The sequence below is a fragment of the Leptosomus discolor genome, chromosome 4, assembly GCF_034619465.1.
Source record: "Leptosomus discolor isolate bLepDis1 chromosome 4, bLepDis1.hap2, whole genome shotgun sequence".
NCBI classification, from domain to species: Eukaryota; Metazoa; Chordata; class Aves; order Leptosomiformes; family Leptosomidae; genus Leptosomus; species Leptosomus discolor.
The window spans coordinates 33,731,538-33,753,825 of record NC_141394.1 but is presented as its reverse complement, the minus strand read 5'-3'; the positions used below and the strand labels follow the sequence as shown (position 1 = coordinate 33,753,825).

Sequence of the window (22,288 nt, the reverse complement as noted above, 5' to 3'; positions counted from 1 at the left end):
GTGGAGAGAGAGAAGCCCACGCCGGAGCAGGTTTGCTGCTGGTGACCCCGTGAGGGGGGCTCACGCTGGAGCAATCGGTTCCTGAAGGACTGCACCCCATGAAGGAGACCCACGTTGGAGCAGTTCATGAAGAACTGAACCCGTGGGAAGACTCACGCTGGAGAAGTCATGGAGGACTTTCTCCCGTGAGGGGGACCCCACATTGGAGCAGGGGAAATGTGTGAGGAGTCCTCCCCCTGAGGAGGAAGGAGCGGCAGGAACAACAGAGTGATGAACTGACCCTAACCCCCATTCCCTGTTCCCCACCTGCACCGCTGGGAGGGAGGAGGGAGAGAAATCGGGATCAAAGTTAAGCCCGGGAAAGGAGGGAGGGGTGGGGGGAAGGTGTTTTAAGATTTGGTTTTATTTCTCATTACTCCTCTCTGAGTTAATAGGTAATAAATTACATTTTCCTGAAGTTGAATCTGTTTTGCCCATGACGGTAAATGCTGAGTGATCTCCCTGTCCTTATCTCAACCCCACAAGCCTGTTGTTGTTTTTTTTTTTTTTTCCTCTCCCTTGTCCAGTTGAGGAGAGGGAGTGATAGAGTGGCTTTGGTGGGCATCTGGCCAGGGTCAACCCACCACACTGTATGTGGCCAGAAATGAAAGAGCATTAAAGATCAACTGGATAAGACACTTTATCAGGACTTATGAATCTGCATGCTTCTGTGAGTCTGTAAAATCAAAGTAATGATGTTGTAAGGTGTAAAACATTTTTTACGTAGGGCCAGTTATTATTTTTGCGTTTGCTACATGGAGAATGTCACAACTTTTAATGAAATACCTTCTTAGAGAGGATTTAAACCACCAGGGCTTTGTCTTTTGAAATCGTTGGTAATCCTCTGAGCTCAGAAGCCAAGAAAAATTCAGATGTGGTATTGTGCATCAGTAGATCTAGTGTGTATCCTTCTTTTGTTACTGCCAGCAAGTTTAAAATTGTTCAAAATTAAGTAACCTGTGCAGCATATTTCATGGGATCATGTTTGTAATGCAAATATTTTCAAGGAGAGGGCTTATGCCAAGATGTTCTAGTTAACCTCCCATAGCAAAATCACCTGCAAGTAACAAACCTTGTTTATCAACTGCTGATATTTTACTCAGGCTGCAGTGGGGCAAATTAATTTCTAGTGTCTCTACAGCGCATTTCTGACAAAGCCACTATACCTGTATAGGTTGGTCCATTACTATGCAAGGATCTAAGCATGGGTCCTGGAGGATGAAAGTCCCATCAGCTGAGAAGCAGTCCACAGTGCTATGTGGTGTAACTAGAGGGCTTTCCCCTCCACAGCTACCTCATTTGGTGCTAGATCCTCTGACCCATACTATATAGATGGTATACAGTAGACAAACACATTGTGGGTATGCACTTGGCTTCAGGACAACCAGGTTATCAGCAATTCATGAGTGTCTCTTACCTACTAAAAAAATGCAAACACCTTCCTAGTTCTGTTTAGCTGTTCGCGTGCTCGGTAAGTTCAAAATGCTCGACAGTATGCTTTCTTACCATTTTTAGCTATAATGTATTCATTTTGCAAAGCCTAATTAGGTAAGGTCAAGCCTTACACTACAGAGTTGCCAACATAACAAATTGGTGGGAAAACCCCTGGTGCAAAGATCTTTCTTTGGCTGAGGTTTTGTTGTTCGTAGAGTTGTCTACGTGCGTCAGGAGAAAAACTCCAGGTAGTATATGCCATGCTTAGAGGCTCTTCCAAAATAATTATGCTTGCATGAACTAAAATTAAAGGATTCTACTGTAGATAGGCTCAGGGAGTAATATTTCTTTTAGATATTTTAATTGAAAAAAATTAAATTTACTGGTAACTCACAGAGTCTTAGCTTTGGCTTTTCTTTTAATTTCTCTTGCTGGCTGTGGTTCTTTTTGAGCACTTACTAAATGTATTTCTTTAGAGTACTTCCTGGGCTGTAAGTAGCTGTTGTATCCGTAATCAGATCTTATTATGGTAAGGTTATGTGCAAGGAGATACGAATTAGTGAACTGAGTATTTAGGACACATAAAAATCAACTTGCCAAAAGGTTGTATCTGAGAGATTGCTGTTTTCTTTGTACTTAACCCAGGAAAGCTGTGATAAGTAGCGTGGGCTATAGTCAGATTGCTCGTTATTGACTTTTTAATGGAGTTCCCTCTAGTCTGTAGTGGAAGCCAACAAAAATAAACAGCAGCAGAAAGCCTGTCCCTACTTGTCAGATAAACTTGGAGAGCCCTCCTCCCTACCAGACCATATTTTGGGTAGTTTTGTTTCCTGTCTGGATACCAGTGTATTACTAATGTTGCGGGGGGGTTCAGTCTTTTCTTAAAGGCAAAGTGTCTTTTTTATGTGCGACTGTCTCAACACGTATTGCTTCTATGACCCTTTGTAGACTGGAGGTTGTAAGCTATTTGAAAAATAGGCAACATGAAAGAAAAAGAGGTATGACTGCCTGTGCTCCAGCTTTATTTACTTTTCATACTTCACCATACACTCTTTCTTCTACAGGCATTTCCTATTCAAAACAGGAACAGGGACCACACCACTGTTCAGTACTGCAACGCCAGGGTACACAATGGCATCCGGCTCTGTTTATTCCCCTCCTACTCGGCCACTACCTAGGAACACTCTATCCAGAAGTGCTTTTAAATTCAAGAAGTCTTCGAAGTACTGTAGCTGGAAATGTACTGCACTCTGCGCTGTAGGAGTCTCAGTGCTGCTGGCAATACTGCTGTCCTACTTTATAGGTGAGTCCTATTTTTTATAATTGTCATCATGAACAGGGATGTCTGATGGACTGTGTATGGACTGTGACAAACTAACCGTTAACTGGGAAAGTTTTCGGTAACAGTAAAAACCACAACAGTGATTTAATGAAAAGTCCCAATTGGTTAGAGGAGCCAGAAAATTTGAATATTTTGCAAGCGTTCTGCAGCATAATAGTGGGTGAAGTAACTTCAAAGTATTTGAACTGCAATTATCTGTATGGTGTCTAGTTCTTAAAAAAGTATGTGTAAAATATAGTCTGTAAAAATTCTATAATGTGAATATAACTTGCAGCATATCCATGGAACTCTTCTCCTCTCATTTTGCCTGAAATGTAACTAATACAGCATTTAAGAATGCTAACTATCACTTACTTTATCATTACATACACGTATGCTTGTGTATAGAGCTAGAGCAAAAGTCTAATACAGACTTTTGATTGCAAGACAGGAATAATAATTGTCCAATAGGACAACATGCAGAGAAGATGGAGACTTCTTCCTCTCTTGTGGGTTGTTTATTTTTAATTATTCTGTCTTTTTCTCTGTTTGTTTGCCGAATTCCATTTCCCAATTTTTATTTTAGAGGATTGCCTTTATTTCTTCATCTCTTTAATTATTTAATTTCATAAATGTTCACTATAAATATTAGATAATTTGAGTTTTAGGCAGTTAATGGCCACAGTGCTTGTCTGTGAGAAAAATGCCATTGACTTTAATAAGGGAACAGAGCAGCCCTTTTTGGGCTTGTAACTTCTGCAGCTTTGTCCAGATTACAGATTTTTTCACATCTGAGTCCATAAATGGTCTTCAAAGATGTTCTTCTAACTCATTTGTTAATTAGAAGTTTAAGTCACCACAGTTACAGAAATATAAGTGTAAGGGTCTGGTTTTTGGTATTGGTTGCACTCCCATTCAGAGTCTTAAGAAGTCAAGGAAGGAAAATAGAAAGAGGAGAGTCAATCTCGCCTAGCCTCCCTCTTTTTAAAATCAGTGTAAATTAAAAATAAAGCCTAGAAGGCCTTACAATCCTTAAATCTTCATTGCCTTTGTAGAAACAGACTTGCTACATTTCAATGCAAGGCACAGCATAAGCTGTGTAAACCCTTTGAAGCAGTTCTTACTGGGCTGAAGCTCCTGTGAACAATGCAAGAAACTGGGTGGTTGAGTAGCTGGAGAAATTCCTTTCTGCTCCAGCAAAGCAGAGTCCCCTGAGCATCCTTTCCACCTCAGCTGCCAGCCCCAAAGAGCGAAAGGCATGTATGCAAGTATAGGGCTTGCCACTGCTGTCCAGCACCTTTCAATTACTGGATTTGTGGTTATTTTGTGTGAATGTGCACAGGAGTATAAAGGTGTGGTTTAGAGTTAAGGTGTGACCCTACATCTTTTTTTAAAGTGGGATTGAAATAATCCCTTTTATAAAACATATTAATTGTGCTCAGTCTCCATAATACTGCCTCATAAGTCATCAGAAGCAAACATCTGCTACTAAATAAATACGGAAGAAGGAATTAGTATGAAGTATCACTGTGAAGAACTGGGAAAAACAGCCATACAGATAGTATTGAAGACCCGATTCTGATCTTAGCTCTACACTTTGCTAGCCCCAAAGAGCCAGATTACTTATGAATCTGAGGGGCACAGGAAGATAGCTGTGTTGGATTATTTCTCCCACAGGCACATTAAGAAATACAAGCATTTCTAACGCGCCCCTATTCCTGTATTCAAGAAAAAGAATCAAGCTTTCCAGTGAGTGAGAGCTTTCAGCTCCACACATCATTTATTCACAGACCCTGTAAAAAAAAAAAAAATATATATATATAGCTGTACAATACTTCATGGGCGCATGCCAGCTCACATCCTTGCTGCAATAAACAATACACAAGAGCCTTCCTCTGCCCATAGTCAATAGGGAGCTCTTTGCCTACTGGTGATATTACACGTTTCAGCTAACTCAGCAATCTTAATGTAAAATCCAGCACTCAGGGATGCTCTCTAGAGAACTTTGGGTCCATAAAACCATGAATGGATTACACTCATTCATATATGTGGTTTTTCCATCTCTACAGAGGTAATATCAGAAATACTCTCCATTTAATAGGCCATCCAAGTATAAATCAGTGGAAATCATTAATGTAAGATGGAAACAGTCCTTCATCTTGGTTAATTGTTTCATAACATAGGTGTGAAAAGAAAATGACTGAGTAGGAAATTGCTCATAACATAAAAAGATGGGAAGGACTGTGGTATTGTGTGACCTCTAGCATCCTGTGACATGCCTCTAACACAGTGGTCTGGCTTGTCTGCTGAGGTTTACAGCAGCTGAGGTGGCATGTCACATTTGTAAAGGCAGTTTGAGACATGTTTTGAATTTCACAGAGAGACATTGCCACAAGTGTGAAAATGCTACAGCCCTTGCTGCAAAATATGCCAGTACACATTGGTAAGGAACATAGTGTGGCTGATGTCCACTGTGTGACTGTGCCAGCTGCAGGCTGAAGAACTAATAGGAACTCTTGCCCGACGAATGGTGATGTAACCAGGCCCTTCTTAGAAAGGCGGAGAGATGAATGTGTCATGCCCAAGCTTATTTTAGTTGCAGTGGATGTGGGGTAGAGAAAGTGACTTCAGATCCTACTGCCTCTGCTCAGGCAACATAAGGCAGAAGAGACAGTTTGCTAGACTTCATGTCTGCCTTTGCAGAACTGCTCAGTCAATTACTGCTCTGTCAATTAGCCCAGCCAGAGGAAGGAGCTGCCTCGAGAGTCTGGTCTGTCTTGCACTTCTTCCATCACTTTGGCAAGAAAGACTCCTACATTTACAAAGTCTACAGAGAGGAGGTGAGAGCAGAGGATGTTGGCATGGGTAGAGACCAGAGCAAACACTGCACTGTAAGACCACTTAATGCAGTCTTGGGGGTCACAAGGAATTGAAAAATCTTATTTCAGTTTAAAGGAAAGAAAGTCTCACTTCCAGCCCCCCCTCATATTGTTGCTTTCTAGCCCTCAGGGTCTCTCTCAACCATTTTGCAATGTACAAAAAATTTAAGTTTAGCATTCCTGTCAATGGGACCTGCTAATTTTTAGAGAAAATAGAAGTGAGTTGTGGAAAATATTGGTCCCTTGTTTAGAGGCTTGACCTACTGTTAAATAGTTGAGAAACAAGGAGTTAAGCAACAGAAATGTGCAAATGCTGAACTAAAAGATTGTGCAGCAACATACAGAGGAGTGGAATTAAAACATATCTCTAGTTTAGAGTAAAGGATTCAAAGAAAAGCTCCCTGAAATAATGGGTTAAAAAGATGGGGAATAAAGATTATAAACTGTCTCATTTTGGGATCAAGATTACACTGGAATTTCTTCAAGCTGCTCATTTGCTTAACATCTATCCATAATCAGATTTGCAACCAAGGCAGAAAATGACCAATTTTTTTCCAACGTGAACATTTTAGAATCTTTTTCCCTGTTTGGAAGACTAGGAAGAGCATTATTAAATTTAAGCCATGAAAGAGTAAGAAGTACGAAGTTGCCTTAGTTTGACCTCTTTCTATATACACATTGATAGTTTTACCCAAACTTTGTACCAGGGAGTCTGTGTGAGAGTCAGAAATAGAGTCCAGCTTTTCTGTTTTGTCTTGCACATTGTATTTTGTCCTTCGTCTCCCCATGGCTTACTGCCTCATTCAGCATCCATCATTTGCAGTGAATGAATGAAGGGAGAGTTTTGTAGAGCAACTCCTAGATCAAACATGGGCATTAAATCAAAGTTTCATATGTAACCTCCATCCTTCAGTTCTGCCTTTTGGGATCTTCTCTGTCCACTCTTGGTTTTGTTAACAGGAGGGGGTTGTTTTTCTTTGGTGTGGTTATTTTCTAACAGAAAAAATCCACTGTGAAATTATAGAGATCTGCATCAGTCAGGAGGAGTTGTTTCCAATGTAGGGCATGCTCTGACCAGCTACATTAACAGACTGATTGGTACTGTACTAGTTATTTCTTTAGTGTGGATTCAACAACTGGATGAAATTAATAAGAAGTTGGGGACATCATGACCCCTCTTTCTTCTCCAGGAATTGCTCTGGCAATTGTTTCTCCATTGCCAATGGCACTATCTTGACATTGTCTAAGTCAATACAAGAAGTTAGTGCCATTTTCACTGTGCATGGAATTGAAGAGGTGAGCAGTTTTCCTCAGTCAGTGCTGGAATTACATAACAGTCAACTGAGCTTGAATGGTTGTACACTGAAAGATTGTGTGCATCTGTCATGAATGTTGTCTTATGTCTCCTAAATAGGTTTCTGTGAACATAAAACGTTCTTTGAATACGCAGTGAGACCTGACCTATTTAGTCAGGCCTCTGCTGTCCTGAGTTCTTCACAACAATCTGTCATACTCCCAAGTCTGTTGAGCATTTTACCCTCTGTGTACCTTGGGATCTATCATTTTGCTAGCCTTAGCTCTGCAGCCAGTGGTCAGGACAAGAATATACACCAGCCAGCTATTCTTTGTGATAAAGCAAATATTTAAATACCAGTGATAAAGAAGGACATCTCTTCTGTAGGGAAAAAAAAAAAAGGAAAAAGAAAAAGGAGTTTTATTTAATTGCAAAGGCCACAGGACTATTTTTATCGCTACTGCTTGCTGTGAACAATTAAGCAAATCCGTTTTGGACAGAAAACAAAGCTAACATTTGACGTGCAGAAAAAAAAAACTTTACAACCTGAAAGGTTATAAAGTAGGTATGTTTATTGCGCGCAGATGCATGGGGGATCGCTCCACCACAAACGTGCATGCCCATCATGGCCGCTTGTCCAGTATTTATACAATTAAAACACTACATATTCCAGAGACATCTATACATATTCATGATCTATCCCCGAAAAGGCAGTTCCTTCCGGTCACTCCATTTCCATAATCTCCGCCTTTGGCCCCTCCTTGGTGCGCTTGCACAATCCCTCCAGGTGGTCGTGAACAGGGGTCTTCAGGGATGAGGGCCATAGGTCTTCCTCGCTCTGTACTTTTCACCTCTCCCCTGAAATCTCTAATTTGGCTGAGCTTGCAGTCCCAGACCGGTTTCGGCCTGGTCTGTCCTTGAGTGCACATCTGGCTACCTCCCTTTTGTTATTGTTTGAAGATGGATGTTAGCTAGCCCTCGTTAGCCCTTATCTCCTCCCGCCTTTGACACCTTTGAACCATGAATTACAACCTTGGTCTTCTCTTTTCTGTTTCCCCTTATCAGCTTCTTTCTCCAGGATTCCGGGCCTCCTTCTCAGGCCATTTGCAAGAGTTAGTAATTAATTGCCTGCTTGCATGCATGTTAGTTCTGGGAAAGCAGGTTTTAATAGTTTTAGCATTTTCTATGTAGCTCTCTATTAATATTTTCAATATATCTTCGGTTAGAAAGTATATTTTCTATATGGCCCCCTATCACATTTAGACTTAACAACTGAAACATCTTCTGGGAAAACACATTTTAGTTTATATTTGATTCTATGAGAAGCAGTAGAAAAACTGCTGTTCTGCTATGACACAGAGATGACCATACAGCCATAATGCAAATTGCAAATGAATTGTGAATGGAAAAGAGATATCAGACTTGAAAGCCATGTTTGATAATTACAGATAATTCATATTCTCAGCATTTGTATAAAAATAGATATATTGTGCTTATTCTGTGGTTGTATTGTGCATGCATGCTTTTTGACCATCTGAAAATGTTACTGTTTTGTTATCATCTCAAGATATTTGAAGTAAGCTGAAAGTTTATAAACTAATAGATTTCTAGTAATGGACAACTATCTTCAGAGTTATCTCAAAAACTTACTGAAAATAATAACAGAGCAAGAGGTTGAGATGAAGAGGTTTTAAGGTAGAAGGAGAAGAAGGAAGTGGCCAGGAAAAATAGCAAACAAGTTTCATCATTAGAGGAGACTTGACACAGAAGGATGCAGGGTGTGAAAATTACAGCTGAGGGTCAATTAACTATCCTGCAGGTGAGTTTTAAGTAATACTTAAAAATTAGAAAATTGTTGCTTTCTTCAGACTGAGGTTAACTTTCCATGTCTCCAGTGCTGTTTACAAGTTTGTTGTCTGTGGTTCTCCCATATTACTCGCGATTTAGTGTGACTACTGCTGGCATTCACATCTATTCCCAGATTGCAGAGGACCAGATGCCTTTCCCGTTGGGCTCAGTGGCAGAAGTCATACTTGGACAGAACCACTCTCCCCAAAACTAATGGACTTACAACCATGACAATTATAGAACTGAATTTTTGTGACTAAAGCAATAATCAACTACAATCAAAAGGAATCTATTTTACTTTATCAATAAAGAACAGTATAATATTTCTTTTTGATTGCAATGCCAAGTTAACATTATTCTGCTGTTTGTAAAGCTCAATTACTGCCAGGAATGAGGAAAACAACTTAATTAATAATGCTATTTAAATGGAATTTTTATTACGGTACCCAGCATAGGTATTGTAATTAACAGGCATGAGGGAGAATGTAGTTTAGTTGCCATTAATCACCTTTACTTAATTATGTGTTTATAGAAAATGTTTTTCTCTTTGACTTGCATTTAATTCTGAGTATTGTAATGCTATTGTCACTGAGAGTTTCATCAAGAACTTCTGGTTTTCCACATTCTCTCCCCATTTCTCTCTACTTCCCTAGGTTGTGCTGGGACCTTAGCTATAACTGGAGCTAGGTTTATGCTTTCACCCCATTTCTCTTTGCATCAAATGAGAGGCATTGAGGTAGACTAATAGGTTTATATCTCTGATTCTTTTGAATAAAAAATCAGAAATATTTTGTCTTTTCTCTTGGTCTATTGTCATCATTTGAAGAAAGTGGTCTGAGATTTTACAGTTTACCAATTCCACATATCACAATGTATTCAAGCTACCATCCGAAAATCTACAGCAGGGAAACTTTGCTGCTGTGAACCTTTCTGACAAAGCATATCAGCTATCTAAGCATGGCTTCTTAGTGTTGTTTGGTTGCACCAAGCGCTTAGGAGAACCACATCAATGTCTCGTGTTCTTGCGCAATGTGTGCCTGCATCTGGAGCTGTGAAGGCAGCCAGTGTCTAGCCCTATAGAAAGTACATCACTCCTTGCAAAGTCGTAGGCAACTTCTCATTTTAACAACCCACGGGGCATTTAAGGAAGGCTTCAGGTGTCTCTAGTGCATTTGGAGGGAGCAGCAGTTTTCCCTGTCATCCTTTCTTTTCCCAAATTAAAGATTTCCAGTATCAGGTCAAGCTTGATGGGAGTTGGAAGTGGCTGCCTCTCAAAGTAAGCAGCTGTGGATTAGATACATGGTGATGTCATGCTTCTGTCCAGAATGGACATTTCCAGGTCTCACTCAGCTCTAGATGTCATGGGCAGCCAGAAGCTGGCTGCTTCTGATGGCAACGCCATGTGTAGGGCTCTACTCCACCAGCCGTTCTCTGTGCCAGTCAAAATCTGCTTGCCTGTTGTTCTAGACATCAGTGCCGCACATTGCTCTTCTCTGACAGAAGAGCAGGTATGTGGTCTAACTACAAGGCAGGACCAAAGGGTGTGTAGTCTCTTCAGCTGGGCCTTCAGTGTGTGGTCATATACCTGGTGAATGCAGTACAGCACAATTATTTCGCAGGTAGAACTCATCTCCTGAAATGTCTAAAGGATTTTAGCATCCTGAATGGACCTTAGGAAAGTCCTTGAAGTCTGAAGTACCAATGTCCTAGTTCCATTTCAGGACTTCATAATCTTTAAAAACAGAACTATAAAAGATGGATAATTGATACTTATAGGCCATGCCTTGCTAACAGCGATTCAGGCAACTCCTTTCAGTCATTTCTGACGTGTGCTTTGTAAATGTCAGCATTGAGATACACATGTGACTGTCCCCACTGTTTTTGTGCTTTAACCTGAAGCCTAATATTACAGCTAGTACTTCCATGACTTTCTGCATTGCTGAGATTTTCAGTTATATGACATGAGATAAATTTATTTTTCTTGCTATCCCATAGCTATGACTTTTAGATATCTGTATGAGTTTCATATAACGTTTACAGCAATGCTGATGAGCTCATTGCGCCCCCATAGTGTGGAAATATTTTGTAAACAATAATGTCATTTCTTATGATTACCACATTCTTTCTTTCAAAACTGGGAGACAGAGAGAGAATGCTAGTCAGAAAATAAAGTTCTTATGCTTCACCACCTTATTGGGCTGAACTGGGCTGAAAGTGTTCTTAACTTTTTCATTGAAATAGTACAATGAACATCTGTGTCTTGAAGCATGAACATTAAATATACTTTCTTGTCTCTTCCAAGAATACTATTATGGATAATGCCTTTGGTTGATGTTTTTTAAGCACAGATCTTGTTACTGTGTTTCAGACTAAGTGCAAAGCATGATATATTTACTGTTTCAGGAGTGCACAGTATTAACATTTGATTGGTGTTGTGGATGTCACATGCTATTGTTGTTAGTGGCACTGAGAGTAAAACGTTCATTGAGAAAGATAATCCTTACACAGAAGGAAGTAGAAACATGTAATTGGCAGTCAGGAGGTTAAAAGAGACTTGACAAGATTTCAAGGGATTAAAAAAGTTAATCTGTCAAGGAACATACCCACCTCTGCTCTGAAAAAGGCTTGTATTCTAATTAGGATTTATCACAAGGGTTTTGGCAATAGTCCTGTCACCCTTCCACTTTTGCCCAGTGGAGCAAACTGAAACTCAGTAATCCAGGCAATATAGCAGAGGTAGTAATAAACTGCAAGGTGGCATGATGTCATTGTCCACAGATCCCACACTGTGTGATTCTGCCATCATACTGTTTTTCAAAATCTGGATGGTGTTTTCAGGACTCTCTTGCAAGAACATAGTGTAGAGATATGGCGGGCCCTTCTGCACACCTCCTGTAGTTTTCTGGCAGACTCCCAAAAAGTAGCAATTTTTTTAGTCTAATGAGAAATGAAGTTAAATTACACCAGCTACCTTTTTTTTTTTAAATAGCAACCTTAGAGTAACTTAGAGATGTGGTTCCCATTTTATCAATGCAAGTAAACACACAGTATATTTCAGTAGTATGTAAGCATATGTAATACTTCAAATGTATGCTTATGTTTAAGAGATTTTGCGAAGCAAAGATGAAATTATTCAGGTGATTATTCAAGTTGTTGTGGACATAAGATTACAGTCTTCTCTCTTTTGCTGGTAGTTTCCATTAATTTCTGACTTGTGTCTGTGAAGAAACAAGCCAGCAGTTAGAGATGTGCTATCTGCTGTGACATGCGAATCACAGAATGGTAGGAGTTGGAAATGACCTCTGGAGATCATCTAGTCCAACCCCCCTGCTAAAGCAGGTTCACCTACAGCAGGTTGCACAGGATCACATCCAGGTGGGTTTTGAGTATCTCCAGGGAAGGAGACTCCACAACCTCCCTGGGCAGCCTGTGCCAGTGCTCTGTCACCCTCAGAGTAAAGAAGTTTTTCCTCCTGTTCAGGTGGAACTTCATGTGCTCGAGTTTGTGTCCATTGCCCCTTATTGTCACGTTAAGAGTAAGAATGTGACGTTTGCCTGTCAGAGCCCTCTCAGGGACTTTCACTGAAACAGTTTCACAAAGTTGCAAATATAGGTAATTTATTAAGGCGACAGATATAACAGGTATGGAATTGCCATTGATAAATGCAGTTTCTGCCTTAGCGCTAATATACTGTAATAATGCTGGCCACGTTTTCCCAGGTATTCTTTGCCAGGGGTGAAGGCGCAATTCTTACCAAGAAGGTGTCCCTGTCTTGGGTGGAGGAAGAGGAGCACAGCCCATCAACCATCTCTTCTAGATCTTAAGTCCCTTTCTCCCAGTTTTTACCCCTTATTCTCCTCTTTTTCTTCTCTGATTCTTTGTTTCCCCTCCCACGGTTTACGTGTAGCATGATTTAGGTGGAGAGTTGAGTGACATAGCCATATATGTATAGAATTAAGCAGGGGTGTTAACTGTAATATTAATTTTCTAGATAATTAAGCAAAAGTTTCACTCCAGGGCATTGTAGCCTTCAGAGGTTTGTGCTGAAACAGTTTTTCTGCACTCTTTAGCCAAAACAGAGCCATCTTGCTGCTGCAAGGCTCCCTCTTTCAGCTGTAACCTCCCCTCTCAAGGTTTGTAGAAGGGAGAAGCAGATACCAGCAATCTTATCCTTTTGCTGTTTTTTGCCAGATGAACAAGTTGCTCAGCTCTTGTCCTTGCTCTGCCAGGGCATCGTAACCTTACAAGCCTAGCATTTCCCCACACTTGTTCTGTCACTGGGCACCACTGAAAAGAGCCTGGCCCCATCCTCTTGACACCCACCCTTTAGATATTTACAAGCATTGATAAGGTCCCCTCTCAGTCTTCTCTTCTCCAGGCTAAACAGACCCAGGTGTCTCAGCCTTTCCTCACAAGAGAGGTGCTCCAGTCCCCTCATCATCTTTGTAGCCCTCTGCTGGACTCTCTCCAGTAGTCCCCTGTCCTGCTTGAACTGGGGAGCCCAGAACTAGACACAGGACACCAGATGTGGCCCCACCAGGGCAGAGCAGATGGGGAGGAGAACCTCCCTCGACCTGCTGGCCACACTCTCCTTAATGCACCCCAGGATACCATTGGCCTTCTTGGCCACAAGGGCACATCGCTGGCTCATGGGTAACTCGCTGCCCACCAGGACTCACAGGTCCTTCTCTGCAGAGCTGCTCTCCAGCAGGTCAACCCCCAGCCTGTACTGGTGCATGGGGTTATTCCTCCTCAGGTGTAGGACCCTACACTTGCCCTTGCTGAACCACATTAGATTCCTCTCTGCCCAGCTCTCCAGCATGTCTAGGTCTTGCTGAGTGGCAGCACAGCCTTCTGGTGTATCAGCCACTCCTCCCAGTTTTGTGTCATCAGCAAACTTGCTGAGGGTGCACTCTGTCCCTTCACCCAGTTCGTTGATGAATATGTTGAACAAGACCAGACCCATTACTGACCCTGAGGAACACCACTAGCTACAGACCTCCAACTGGACTCTGCATCGCAGATCACAACTCTGAGCTCTGTCCTTCAGCCAGTTCTCAATCTACCTCACTGTTCACACATCTAACCCACACTTTCTAAGCTTATCTGTGAGGATGTGATGGGAGACAGTGTCAAAAGCCTTGCTGAAGATGAGGTAGACAACATCCACTGCTCTCCCCTCCTCTACCCAGCCAGTCATGCCATCATAGAAGGCTATCAGATTGGTCAAGCATGATTTCCCCTTGGTGAATCCATGTTGACTGCTCCTGATAACCTTCTTTTCCTCCTCTCTGACATCCAGAACGAGCTGTTCCATCACCTTTCCAGGGATGGAGGTGAGGCTGACTGGCCTCTAGTTTCCTGGGTCCTCCTTCTTGCCCTTTTTGAAGACTGGAGTGACATTGGCTTTCCTCCAGTCCTCAGGCACCTCTCCTATTCACCATGACCTTTCAAAGATGATGAAGAGCAGCTTAGCAATAACGTCTGCCAGCTCCCTCAGCACTCATGCGTGCACCCCATTGGGGCCCATGGATTTGTGGGTGTCCAGTTTGCCTAAATGATCTCTAACCCAATCCTCCTTAACCAAGAGAAAGTCTTCCTTTCTCCGGACTGTCTGTCTTAGCTCCAAGGTCTAGGATTCCTGAGGACCTTAGAAGTAAAGACTGAGGCAAAGAACATTCAGTAACTCCACCTTCTCTGTATCCTCCATCACAAGGGCACCGCTTTATTCAGCAGGGGCCCCACATTTTCCCTAGTCTTCCTTTTGCTACTGATGTACTTGAAGAAGACCTTCTTGATATCCTTGACATCCCTTGACAGCTTCAATTCCAAGTGGGCCTTAGACTTCCTTGTTGCATCCCTGCGTACTCTGACAACATTCAAACAATTATAATATATGTATTAAATCATAAATTATAATATACGTATAAAGCTGGTAGTTTTGTATATAAATTGCATCTTTTCTGCAAATTGCAATATTTTCTTGAATATTTTCTCTGAAGAGAACTGCTTGGTCTCTTTTTCGAATGCTTTAAAAAATTCATGCTGTTAAAAATGTCTGATTTAGATGAGATTCTCATAAACCTCTCTATATACAAGCACTTTAGAATAAAAAGGTCAAGTACATGTGTCCAAACTTGCTTTGAGCAGTATCATTTGATGTTACATTTATGACTGAGATTGGAAGAACACATGGGTTTTATATAGGTGTAATTACCCCACTGCAGTGATTAATTATGGATGAAAGTTAGATGTAGAAGTAGACAGGAATCTTTAAATATGAGATCCTTCATTTTGACATTGATACCATTTCAGAAAACTTTATTCACAAAAACAAACCAAAACCTGCTGTCTCTTAGCAATCGTCACCTATAACAGCATTTGTGGCTTTATAATCCAGGAAAAACAAATGTGCTACAACTGTTTAGATGATGTGGACATTTGCATTTGAAATGCTTAATTTTCCATGGTAATAAAACCAATCAAACAATACCAGAGTGATTTTGCCAACATTTGATGAAATAGGACCACACAAAAGCATCTCTTTTAATAACTCTATAGGAGTAATATAGGAGGGGGTTAGGTATTGTAAATTAATACCAGCCATTTGGAAAACTAGCTAGCTCCAGAAACCTTTAAGTAAAGAAACAGGTATGTTTCCTGTGTTTTTCAATGAAAAATACATCTAAGTTGCCATTACCATGGTACAGAAAGAGTAGTGGTTTTGTTTCAATAATGCTCATTGAAAAGTCTAAACCAGCTGGCTGCATAGAGTTAACAGCCTTTGCTAACCACTGATTTACATGAGTTTCACAAGATGTAACACAATAACTGGGTACAATAAATCTATCTTCACTTGTGAAAGCTCCAAACTCATCTGTTGTTTCATCTTCTCTTTAATCTTTGAAATGCCAGGTTTCACATGGGTTTTCATTAAGGCATTTTTGCTGGACAGTGAGCTTTCGTTTGATTCGCTCCAAATCTTTCCACATTGCCAAGGAACATTTCTTTATGTTTCCAGCTTGTTTGCCAGGTTTTGCTCCCCAGCAGCTTTCTTTCTGTCTCTCTCCTGTTAGTAATCCCAAATAGATGTAATGATATTGAGGTATCCACATGTTTGAAAAGAAAAGATACAATCCTTCCTGTTATTTCGGTTCAGCTGGAGCCAAAAGTAGAGGATAATTTTAAAACACGTCCTTATTACATCTTTTCACATAGTAAAAGGGTTAGGTGGTTTTCTCCATCAGTTTTATAAGTGACTGCTACTTTAGAGCTAAGACTGGCTATTCTTAATATCGCCTGTAAGATTTTATAGTTCAGCATCATGACTGATTTTATTTTAAGGGGGAAAAAATCAGTGTGAAACTGTAATCCTACCTTGTTTTTCCCAACGTTTACATAACTCCTAAAAAATACAGTGTCTTACGAACTGGCTTGCAAGCAACACATCACTGGCCTTACAAACAATTCATGGTAAGATTGTCTTTATGTCATATGTTCCTTTCATAAATCATATATGATAAATTATTTTTTATTTTTCCCTTATATTAGTAGTATTTTTCATGTACCTACAGTATATGTTTGCTCACAGGAATAGTTTCATAAAAGCCACGTCTCACTTTAGTGAGGCCTCTGGAGGAACACAATATGTTATTCCAGTGCACATAAAACACGTTAATGACTACATAATAAAGGATACTCCATCTAGTAGCCAGTCCCTCTTGTGTGTCTCTGGCCCAGACACACAGCTACTTCGGTAGTTGTGATTCCTGGTGATGTAGTGAGGAACTCGGTCCCTGCGCGGAACTGAGCTAGAACAGAGGGTGGTGGAGAGGTTTCAGTAAGAGGATGACTGCCGTCACTGAGCTGACTTAAGCCTTGGTTTTGTGAACTTGGATTTGCACAGGATTGTTTGCTTATGCAGATAGCTAATGGCTTAAATATTTATATTGGAGGTGTTGAGGTAAGATAGAGTTGTGTAAAAAGACCTTTTTGATGGTGAACTCAACATGTCCATTCTGTTTTCAAATATGGATTTAAGTGGAAGTGCTGTGGTTTTAGAAGTTGATCTGCATGTAGTGGTTGGTTTATGCATCTACATAATTGCACAGTTCAGGTAACTGAGTGGTAATTATTGTGGATAGATCTAAGTCACCATAAAGAAATTTTGTAAAGAGGTTATCGGTTATTTTGGCCTGTCATGTACCTTTGATCTACAAGTGGACTGCTGTAATGGTGATACCAACAGCAAAGGATTAGAAAACCTGTATATTGACTTGCACGTTCAATCAACTTGCATATGATCTCAGCAGGAAATTCAAAACAAAAGCTAATTTATGGAAAAATATGTAGTTCTAATCACAGTTTAGCTCTGTGGGGTTCCAAATAACACACTACAATCTCTATATGTAGATGCTTTCATCTTATGTTCCAGATTTGGTGACATTCCAAAAGTTCTTATCAAACCTTATTATCATCTTTTATTAAAGCTTACTACATTTCTCCTTATTGCATGTTTGCTGTAATATTCTGTCATTCTTAATATGGAATTAAAAAGCTTTGATCTTTTTTAGCCAGTCATGGGATGGGAATATGCAACACAAGTATTTCGCTATATACTATATAATCCCAACTCGGTGTGTCCTTTGAACATCACATTAATTGGTCCTTATTTCTTTTTCCTTTGGTTCTTAAATCTTTTCATCAGACTGCACTTCTCTATGTCATCAACATGCAAATAGGTTATGCATGATCATATAGTGCCATTTCATCATTACTATATCCCTCAAGAGATTTGTGGGGTTTTGTTGGGTTTGGGGTTTTTTTTGTAATAAGTAAGGCTTTTGAGCTATAAAAATGGTTGGACCTATTCATTGATGCTCTTGCCTAAGAAAGATGTCTCCAATGAACTTTGAGACAGACATCATTGCTTTTCTTAACACTTGTTTTATGAGGACTGCGATCTAAAGGATGTCGCCCTGAGCAAGAATCCTGTTGGAGTTGTGGAAAAAAAACTAAAATAGATAGGCAGGAACCTGAGCCTCAGCTGTTTTCCAGAGAGTGAGTGTAAGGGAGAAAAAGGAAAGGGTTAAAGATTGAGAAGGAAGAGAGTAAAGAAATTCCTGGAGGAATACAGAGAAGTAATTATCCTGCAGTCTTAACCCAGTCTTGAAAAGCATAAATCAGGGGATTTTTTTTTTTCTCACCCACAATACTTGACAACAAAATCATTGGTTATGACTTTGTTAGATAGAAACCCAAAACTTATGGAATGTTTTTCATGCCTTTGTATGAACTAAGAGAGACAAAACAACCCTCATCTCAAAGGAGTCAGCAATCTAATATGCAATTCCGCATTGTTTCTGTACCTGTAATGATTTTTCACCACCTTGTTAACTGTGAACAACATTATCTGAAAAAAAATAAGCTATTTTCAGGAGAAAGCCCAGGATAATACTAAAGACTATTTAGGTAATACTGAAGACCATTACCTAGTGGGGAATGTTGGATGATCATCAGAATAAATGGGCAAATCTGCAACAAGACATAACAGATACATCTTATTTAAATAAGAGGCTACTGAATAATGGTCTTTTTTTCTGTTTTAAGAATTCTGGATTCTCCCTTAAGCTTTGAATGTGCGTCACATAATGCTGTTGACAGAATTAGACCATTATTATATAAAAGTCCCTGGCTTGACAACTAAAACAAGACATCTAGCCATATAAGTTTTCCAGAGGAATAAGTGTTCCATTTTTGTGTGAATGTAGTAAAACTAGTTACACCAAGACTACCACACATCTTTCTTAACAGTTCAAGTGCAACAATACTTTATAATAGCATATAATCATTTTTGATTAGTGGTAAAAGAAAGTGAGTTTATCCATAGCAGATAGCTGATACATCTTTGTGGCTATATTTTTCCTAGGCAATTTTTTGTGATGTGTTTTGCAAATCTTTTGTTAAAAGGTTCCAAGAGAAAATGAGGAATAGAGTATAAAGGTTGGATTTTTTTCGCAGGTGAAACGTAAAATCAATGGACCCATTCAACAGTTCAGGATAAAAGGAAAGAGACCACACTTTTTCAGTTACTGTATTGATCTTGATAGGTATCGCTAATTTTTTCATATAATGCTATACAGAAATGTTTTACATTCAGAATATAGGTTTGGAAGCTTTTATATGATGCTTCTGGTGGCTAACCTTTTGAAGATGCTCAAAATCATGTACTTTTAAGTTATTTTAAATTTAGAAATAACAGGCTTTTTGTTGATTTGAGAAAAACAGTAATAAATAAAGAACTTGTCTTGGTAACTTTTAATTCAATTTATTTTAAATTTTAATTAACTATTTTTAATTCACTATTTGATCTGCAGCAGCATCCAAGGCATCCTATTATCTTAGAAAAAAGCAAATGAATGCAAATCACTGACAGCTGATTTGCACATCTTCTGGTCCACTCCAGGTCCTTCAGAATAAAATAGGTTTAGATTCTAATTATAGCTGCAAGAAAAATATATGGGAGATAATTCTAAAAACCACTTCAATGTTCAAATATTTCATTTGAAAATGTATTGCCAACAGGGAGATGAACTAGAAGATAATCCTTCAATAAGATTGAGCAATAATTCCAATTTGCTTAGTTTAAATTATAATCTTTTTGCATTGCTTTAAATATAAATGATATTCACTTTTCCTTATGTGCAAGTGTGCATATATATTATTCTATTTAATTCTAGGGAAGCAATTTTGTAAATCATGGTTTGAAAGCACCAGCACCCAGAAATATGTAGCAGTAGCAGTCCTGGAAGATGAGTTCAATATCTTAGCAAGAAGCTCATCTTCAAGCACAGCTTTATGAATAATAAGACTTGATTACCATACCTTCTAAAACGCATGGGAGAAGGGAAGGAGGGTTACCAACATCATTCCATTCCTCTTGCCAGCTTTTCCCACAGTGTCACATTCTTTATGTTTATAGAACATATTCCACAGGCCTTATCTCCAGAGGTCTTGGGGAGATGCATGCTACTCAGAGATAGCCAGTGTTTTTTCTTTCTGCTGTCTAGTGTTAATTTTTCATCTGTCGTTATTCAAAGAAGAGCTGGAGGAACGTTGTAACTCCATTTCCCAATTCAGCAACTCTGTTGCTGCTTCTTTCTACTTAAAAGCGTCCTTCTGTCTGTGAATTCTTGTTCCCCTGAAATGCACTGTGTCACATTTAGAATTCTTTCACTGCAAAAAGCAAGTTTACCTGCTTCAGAATGGAAGCTGTTGAATTACTGGCACTTCCAAGCAGTACTTCAGAGATTTCAGACTCAAACTTCAGATACCTCTCCAGTTACTGTAGGGCTACTTCTGTAAATAAAGCCTCTGCTTACGTGCGTATGGTTTTGCTTGTTCATCCTTATCACCTGCATCTTTAATACTTTTACTTGCACAGCTCACAGAGTCTTTGCTATTCCCTTTGTTTTTCATATGAACCTATTTGTCACTTACAGTACTTTAAAAAAGATATGGCTGATCCTGGTGAGTTACAATAGAGATGCCCTTGAATTTTGACCAGAACAATAAATAACTTTCTGTGGGTTTTATTGCATATTGCTACTCTTTCCTACAAAGAAAAAAATATTCTTTCTTTCTGATAGCAATCATAAACCCCAGCATTGTATGTATGTTCGCATCTGTGGCCAAGCTGTGTTTTCACTTCAGAGCTACATCCTGGATACTGGAGAATGCTAACACCTGTCTAATTTCTTTATCAACTAGCTGTCCCTATCCTCTTACCATTCAAGCATATGGGGAGAAAAAAAAAAAATCCAGACAAGCCCGATGTTTGCTAAATGGAGAAACAGATACATAAATTGCTTTTCTGTTACAGTTCTTTTTTGTGCCTCGTGACTTTGGCAGAAGAGAGCTTTGAGCTAGCGAGCAAGCCAGCAAAGGGAAAGCACTCCCCAGTCAAATGCAGCAGGTAGTTGTCAGCTCTCACCGTTCTAGTTCTGCCATGTAGTTACATAAATTATCTTTCTATCTTACCGCTTACTAATAAAGGGACTGATTTCTTTTTGGCTTGCTGAAGAAAGTCTCAGAGACGGTTTTGAAGTGATAATACAGTGTGTTTGCTCAAGAGCAAATTCCTTGTAAAGCGAATGCATAAAGCACAGCAATACTACCTTGAGAAAGCAGAATGCAAGACAAATAGGCTGGCAATGTTGAAAGAATGAAATGGCCTGATAACAGCAACTTCTTCCTGAAGTAGTTAATTGTGAAATGTTTTACATAGTGTAAACTACTTATAATATTTTTTTCAAGTATTTACTCTGAAATGTATTCCTAGTTGCTATTTTAATTATTAAGTGGAGATGAAGGCCTTGTAGGCTGATCACAAACCAAAATAACCAGACATTAATTACAGAGTGAAAGGTAAGGTCATCCAAGCTTGGAAAAGCTGTTTAAGGTGGTTCAGAAATCCTTCAGTGAACTGTGTTGTGACAGATGGTAAGGTTACGCGATAGCCTGTAACAAAATATAGCATTTTTGTAATAACATCAACGCTACTGTAGGTATAAATGCACTTCTTTAATCTGAGCTCTGAATCTTTCAAATATCCCAGTCCATTTGGCATGTTCTGCTTTGCAGAAATATCAGGGGGGTTGGGGGGAAGCCCAACTGTTAGTTTGGTTACTGCTTGTATGTTTGAGATTTTTTCTGGAGAATTCAGCCATATCCACCAGCACCACCTAGACACTGGTGCTATGTTCATGCCAAGAGCAGCACAGATCCTAAAGGACTTTTTCCTCTCTTATGCCTCTCCTTCCCACTCTGTTAGAGGGAATGGAGTCCTCACCATTTACACTATCACCGCACTAGGTGAAGGCTGGCCATAATGCTGGCTAGTAATGGTGCAAATACCACCTTAAAGAGCTCCATCAGTCTCAAGATAAAATGCTGTCATAACTCCAGCAAGTGCAGAGGATCTGTTGGTAGCTAGAGATTACTTTGCAGAATAGACATGGAGACTGAAACAGCAGAATAGGCAAAAGATATCATCTGTTTCTCTGCTTAAAAAGTCATCCTATTCCACGATGGGAGCAATCATCCCAGTTCTTGATACAAGTGAAAGGAGGCCTTTGTTAGGGTTTTGGGGCACATTTGGAATTGTGACAACCTGTCTTTTCTCCCATCCTCTGAGGATTCATCCATGCTTGCAGCTCTGGGTTATTTGGATTGAGTTGTGGTCTGTGACCACAACCAACCATCATAAGCTGCGTGCCTTCTGGTTAGAGGCATCTGGCATTCTCAGACAAGTCCTTGCTGCCATCAAAGATATGCCAGTATTGAAAGCTGTTCCAGTGTTAGTACCCTCATAGATTTGACAGACTCAGAACTAATTACTCTAGGTAGGGTCTCTTGTCTTCATTGTCATTGTCTAACACCAAATAAATGCCAAATTAAATGGGAATAAACCAG

General features: G+C 39.8%; 1 protein-coding gene across 9 annotated transcripts in view; it reads left to right on the top strand.

Annotated features, from left to right (window-relative positions):
• TENM3 (teneurin transmembrane protein 3) overlaps nucleotides 1-22,288 on the top strand; it is a 323,167-nt gene that overhangs the window by 200,457 nt on the left and 100,422 nt on the right. For 8 of the 9 annotated variants that reach the window (XM_086464013.1, XM_086464012.1, XM_086464011.1 and 5 more), the window contains one exon: nucleotides 2,538-2,776. In XM_086464013.1, the coding sequence (XP_086320139.1) occupies nucleotides 2,538-2,776 (239 nt within the window). Of the gene's footprint in view, nucleotides 1-2,537; nucleotides 2,781-12,190; nucleotides 12,202-22,288 lie in introns of all 9 variants that reach the window. The other variant, XM_086464015.1, reaches the window with a different exon arrangement.